The 6,801-nt window shown below is 29.6% G+C and overlaps 1 protein-coding gene across 5 annotated transcripts; it reads left to right on the plus strand.

Moving 5' to 3' along the window:
- Positions 1–1,363: 1,363 nt before the first annotated feature.
- On the plus strand, positions 1,364–4,316 carry LOC136080769 (uncharacterized). 5 transcript variants are annotated; one of them, XR_010638632.1, is made up of 4 exons: positions 1,364–3,647; positions 3,774–3,839; positions 3,917–4,061; positions 4,140–4,316. XR_010638632.1 is itself a non-coding variant. In XM_065797856.1 (4 exons), exons 1-4 carry the CDS (start codon positions 3,422–3,424, stop codon positions 4,288–4,290), a joined length of 588 nt encoding a protein of 195 aa, XP_065653928.1. In that variant the 5' UTR covers positions 1,382–3,421; the 3' UTR covers positions 4,291–4,316. The 5 variants fall into 5 exon arrangements, 2 of the variants coding, with proteins under 2 accessions (XP_065653928.1, XP_065653927.1); XM_065797856.1 differs by having other exon boundaries at positions 1,382–3,647; XR_010638631.1 differs by having other exon boundaries at positions 1,364–3,839.
- Positions 4,317–6,801: the final 2,485 nt, after the last annotated feature.

Consider the following 6,801-nt stretch of genomic DNA (forward strand, 5'->3'; position numbering starts at 1 on the left):
TTTAAAGACTCTTTGTTCGGTTGACGCTGAGTGACTGAGAAGTTAACTTTATTATTTAGATAAATTTAAAATTACCAAATGCGCGTTTGCTTTTTTTTTCTACTATTAAAATCTTGTGCAATCAATTTTCTTTTTCAACGTCGGTAACGACTGAAGTTCTTATTTAACCATTATTTAAAATTAATGTAACTAAGAACATTTTCTCCTTTTTTTTTTATTCATTTTTCTCGTAACCTTTTCCCGCAATTTCTGAAGTCATAGCAATGAATGAGTTATTTTTAAATAAATTTCAAATTAACAATTGCGAATTTGAACATTTTTTATATCACTAAATTATAAGAGAATCATCAAACATCAGCATTTCAAAATGGAGGCGACTAAAAAGAGACAAACAACACTTTCATTTTTAACACAAGCAGGATCGGAATTAAAACCACCTGTTGAAAAGAAGAAAAAACTCAAAAGTAAAAAATACAGCTAACAACAGCTCAAAAATGGGTAAACACTACTCTTGCAAAATATAATGCAAATGAATGGCTAGAGATATTATATAATGGAAACTATGTTACAGCATTAAAATGCACTGTATGTCGTCAGTATACTAAACAAATTGATATTTATAAAGGATATACGCCAGAATGGGGAAGCGATAAAGGTAGTTGTAGGATACAGCACAGTGCCGCAGTTGATCATGCAAATGGTTTACCACATCAAAGAGCCCACGAATTAGCAATGAAAAGTAAAGGAATGGGTGTAAGCGAACGAAATGATAAATTAAGCAATCTGCAGAAAGAAATGCGGCAAACTGATATTTTATCGGGTTTGAAAACCATGACCACGAAAGATCTATGAAAAAAATTTGAGGTAGCATACTTTATTGCCAAAGAAGAGCTTCCGCTTAGCGTATACCCTAAAATACTACGTTTGGAAGAAAATCATGGTGTAGAGTTTGGCCAAGCATATAGAAATAAAACAACTTGTGGAACTTTTATTGATTACATTGGATTGAGTTTGTCAAATATTCTCAGAAATAAATTAAAAACACGAAATTACTTCAGTATTTTAATTGATGCATCAACAGATGTATCTGTAATTGAAAAAGAAGCTATATTTATTATCAGTTTCGATCCTACTCCAATAGGAAAGCAGGGGCGGGTTTAAGGGGGGGGCTAAGGGGGTAGTAGCCCCCCCCCCCCCTTGGGACAATGTTATATATTTTTTAAAACGAATAATAAAATATATCAATGATCTTTATATGCAAAAGTTATGCATAAATGCATATACATAAGTTATGCAACATAACTTCGTTTTAGTTTTATTGGAAAAACGCTTGAATGCTTCTTGCATTTTTAAGTTAATAAGTTTCTTAACCATAATGCATTGCAACTTAGATTGTTATTATAAAGCGGTGTCATATAGTTTGCATTGTAGTTTATTCTTCTGTATTTGTTTATAGCCGTGCTTTTATTTTTGTTTTTTAGTTTTAAATTTAATTTTTTAAATTTTAAGGGATATTTTTAAGTTTTATGTGTTGTATGTCATGTGTTTTGTTTAAAGTTTTACACAAAATTTTTAACAAATGAGCAATGCCAATGGAAATGGTAAAAACCCAGCTAATGCAAAAAGAAAACAAGTCAATATTTCTACATATTTTAACAAGAAACACATTTTATCAGAACAAGTTAATAAAACAGAGAACTTAACCATTCCGATACCGTGCACTTCTCAATTATCTGAAAATGATAAAAACACTGCTTGCAGTATCGAAAAAGATATTTTAGAACCTTTAACTTTTATTGAGGATATTGGATATTATATAAACTCAAAGTCTTTAAATCAGAATACAAGATATAGATTAGTTAAAAAAAATTGGTTGCCTGGATCTGATTTTATTTATCCTTTTTCAACACATGTTAAAAAAGGCAAAGAAGTAAAGCGATACTTAAATCAATCTCACTTAATGAAATTCCCTTGGTTAGTATATTCATCATTAAAATCTGGGTTATTCTGTAAATTTTGTGTACTTTTCCTTGTTAACAATACTGGAGGATTAAGAAATACTGAACCTTTAAAAATTAGTCACTGTACCATTAAATACATTTGCTAAACTATTAGGAAAAGATGGCGATCTAGAATCCCACCAAAATAATTTATATCACAAAAATGCAATTTTACAAGCTAATGAGTTTTTAATCCGTTATGAACAGCCAGAAAGAGAAGTTCTAAACTTGATTGACAGCGAAAGAAAGAGGCAAATAGTTGAAAATAGAGAAAGAATTACTCCTATTATTGAGTCAATAATTTTTTTAGCTAGACAAAACATTCCTTTAAGAGGGCATAGGGATGATGGAGAATTATTAATTAATTCTAGTTCAAAAACATCCGTTATCAATGAAGGGAACTTTAGAGAACTTTTAAGATTCCGAATAAAATCTGGTGATAAGATATTAGAAAATCATCTTAACACAACTCATGCCAAAGCTACATATATAAGTAATACTATTCAAGAAGAATTAATAGAATGCTGCAAAGAAGAAATTATTTATAAAATATTGACAGATATTCAATGTAATAAGTTTTATAGTATTTTATTAGACGAAACTACAGATGTATCACATTCATCTCAAATGACACTAATTTTAAGATATATTTTTGATGAAAAAATAAAAGAAGATTTTGTTTCATTCATAAATTGTCACACATACTTTTATAATAAGCAAAAGTCAAACCAGGAGGAACATATCAATCATCGTGAAGAATGTGTAGAAAATTATGAAAGCACTATTATTGAACCAAAACTCACAGGTGAAGTTCTTGGAAAAATAGTCGTTAATATTCTAAAAAGTTTAAATTTAAACTTGAAACACTGTGTTGGAATTGCAACAGATGGTTGCTCTATTATGACATCCACAGTTCGTGGTGCTGTTAAATATATTCAATCAAATGCAACTCCAAATGCAGTTTATAGTCCATGTACGAATCATTGTTTAAATTTATCAATTTCTAAATCATCTAGTGTCATGGAAATTAGAGACTCTATTGGTATTATTAAAGAAACTGTTAAGTTTTTTAATATGTCAGCCAAAAGAAATCATGTTCTTAAAATAGTTTTTGGTAAAGAAAAAAATTTAATGAGTTTATGTGAAACAAGATGGATTGAAAGACACGATAGTGTTTTAATATTTAAGAATTCTCTACACTATATCATTAAATCTCTGAACCTTATAACTGAATGGCAAGATAATGATTCATCAGTAAAAGCTTATTCTCTTTTAAATTCATTAACTACATGTCAATTTATAATATCATTATTTATACTATCAGATTTACTCAACTTAACGTCACCTGCAAGTAAACTACTTCAAAGTGTTCAAAAAGACCTGCTTTTGCAGAAGATTGCTTTAAGGATATTATAAATATTATGGAAAATAGGCGGTCTACTTGTTATATAAATTTTAAAACAATATTTATAGAAAGTAAACAACTTATGGAAAAATTGGATGTGGAAGTAAAGTTACCTCGTATTACTAAGCATCAAATACACAGACCAAATATAAATACTTTAACCGTAGAAGAATACTTTAGAATTTCTGTTTATAATCCACTGTATGATCATGTCCTTGCTGATTTAAAAGATAGATATTTAAGTAAGAAAAATTTAACTGTTTATAAATTATTACTTCTTATACCAAGCCTCGTTGTTGCTATCAAGTTGCATGATATGAATAATATTGCAGACATTGTTGCTAAAGAATACTCATTTATTTGCATAGAAAAACGACAGTTTTCTTCTGAACTTGATTTGTGGATTACAAAATGGACCAGAGTTAAAAATGAAGGTAAATATTAAATCTATTAATAATTTATTTCAGGCTAAATTATCTAAATTATAAGAATTTAATCTCTTAATTTCAAGGAGGTTATTTACCATCTACAGTCATTGATGGTTTGGATTGTTGTCCAGATATATTGTTCCCAAGTATTAAAACAATACTTTTAATTATTGGTTGTCTGCCCATTAGCATTGCATCAGCTGAAAGAAGTTTTTCTTCTTTGCGAAGGTATATCTACATTCAAAATTAAAATATCAAATTAATAACCAAATAATCTTGTTTTTAACTAAAATGATTTAAATCTAGATTAAAAGATTGGTTACGATCCCGAATGAGTCAAGATAGATTGAATGGTTTAGCTTTACTTTATGTTCATCGGGACAAAGAAGTGTTAACAGACAGCGTTATTGAACGGTTTTCAAAAGTGAAAAAAAGAAACATTGAATTTATATTGTAATGTTCAGAAAAACGTTTTAGTTATTACTTATGTTTCTTTTTAAAAATGGTTTCCGGTAAAAATTGACATCAATTAAACTTTAGTTGGTAACAAATAAGAAATTAATAAACAAGCGGTTTTAAAAAGCTTGGCATGGGTAAGAAAAGTTATTAAGCACGCATTAGGTTCTCTCCTATATTAAGCACGCGAGAGAATGAGTAGAACCATTAAGAGTAGTCCATAATTTACGTCAACCAACTTTAACAAATTTTACCCCCATCGTAATGCTTTTGTAACAAGATCCGTAGTTTAAAGACGACCCTTTATGTGAATTAATATGTTAGAGACAAATACGACTAAATAGACGTAAAATACGACTAGGTAAATTTTTTAAACTTTAGCCCCCCCCCCCCCCCCTTGGTAAGTGACCAAACCCGCCCCTGTAGGAAAGACCGAGATATGCGTTGAGTGTTCTTTTCTTTCTATTTCTGATCTTGAATACGGAACATCTGAAGGAGTTTTCAATAAAATTAGTCAATCCCTTGAATCAGAAGGTATCGAAAAATTTAAAACTAAATTAGTTGGTTTTGGTGCTGATGGCGCAGCTGTAAATAGAGGAAGTAGAACAAGTGTAAATGTATTACTTCAAAAAGAAATTCCATGGGTAACTTTTGGTTGGTGTGTTGCACATCGCCTTGAGTTAGCGATAAAAGATAAATTTGCACAAATAAAAGCGTTTAATGATGTCAATAACATCATTTTGAAAATGTATAACATTTATAAAAAATCCCCAAAAAAGTTACGACAGTTAGGAAAGCTTATTGCTATCCTTGAAGAGGGTAATTCATTTGACATTGCAGGTATTCGCCCCAAAAAAGCATCAGGTATATTGGATTTTTTTTTTCAATTTTAACTATAAAAAATACTTTATAAAATAATATACTTTATTAGATGCTGGCTTTTTATAGAAAAAAAGTTCTTTATAAAACAGTGTTTTGAGCAATAAAAACTTTTTATAAAAGAAAATACTTGTGCAATAATAAATAAGAACACGATGGATTGCACATAAAATTCAAGCACTTGAGATGATCTTAGACAAATATGGAGTATATATGAAACATCTCGAAAACATGACTGCAGATTTCAGTTTTACTCAAGCAGAAAGAGCAAAGTTTAAAGGGTATCATCAGAAGTGGAATCATGGACGAATACCTCTTTATATAGCATTATTCATAGAAGTTTTATCGCCAGCAAACTTGTTATCTTTATCTTTTCAATTCCGTAGCATCATCTAGATTTATAAAACAAACTAAAAAAAGTTAAGTCGCTTGAAGAAAAAAGAATTTACGGATTTACCAACAGTCAAACGTTTCCTTGCAAAAGTAAAAAACAACACTGGAAAGTATTCATTCCAGGATGTTGAGCTTCATGACTTTACAAACGCACTAACTTTAGTTAAGAATTCGAAATGAATGATTGTAACGTTAGTTACCGAATCCATAGTAGAGCGTTTGGAAACACAAAATACAGTTCCTGATATGTATGGAATGTTAATCTTAAACACTGGTGGCTGGTTTCAAAATAACACCAATAATTCATTTGCTGATAATAACATCGAAAATTTGTATGACTTATATAATATGCCGTTACGTTATGCTGGCTTCGCTGGGAGTGTAAATAATATGTTTGATGCTTGGCATAATTTAGTTGATTACACTGTCAAATATTTGGCACCAGATAAAACTGAGTACCGTAGAGTATGGTATCAAATTTTTTCGAGTTCTATGAAAAAAGATTGGAGTCCAATTCTACTTCTTGTTAAATTGCTGTTCGTATTGCCTGTTTCGAATGGAAAGGTTGAGCGTCTTTTTTCTCTTATGAATAGAATTAAAACTGACACAAGAAATCGCTTAACTGAAAAATGGCTCAATAATTTAATTCGGGTGTGCATTGATGAAACAAATAGTGAAGAATTTGATGTGAATCCTGCCATTAAATTATGGGCCGAAGATACTTTGCGAAGGCCTAGACAAGAAAGTCGAAAAATTTATTCAAAAAAAGAAAAGAAAAAAACAACTATAAAAACATTAACTGATTTAGAATCGCCATCAGACGAGTCTTTAGATTTAAAATCGTCTTTCGATGAAACTTTGGATAATAAATCAGATGAAACGTATCTTTAAAAAAACATTTTTAAGTTATATAAAACTTTGTTTTTTGTTACTTAGGCATTTATTATAGTGGTATTACATTAAACGATACTTGATTAAGTATTCAGTTTAAATTTTTTTGATATAACATAAAAATGTGTATTTTTTATTATTTTAAAAAATAGAATTCAATTAAAAAAGGAATACGAGTTCGTTCATTTTGAAGTATCAAGTTATTGTTTTATTTACAAAGTTTTGTCATGCAGAATAATTGCTACGATAAAAATTTAAAACAAAAAAAAAATTAAAATTTTGACCGCCAAAAAAAAACAACTGACCGTCAATTTTATGTATTAGCCGGTCCGTTTGACCGCTCGCCTTT

The sequence above is a fragment of the Hydra vulgaris genome, chromosome 05 (assembly GCF_038396675.1).
Source record: "Hydra vulgaris chromosome 05, alternate assembly HydraT2T_AEP".
Lineage (NCBI taxonomy): Eukaryota > Metazoa > Cnidaria > Hydrozoa > Anthoathecata > Hydridae > Hydra > Hydra vulgaris.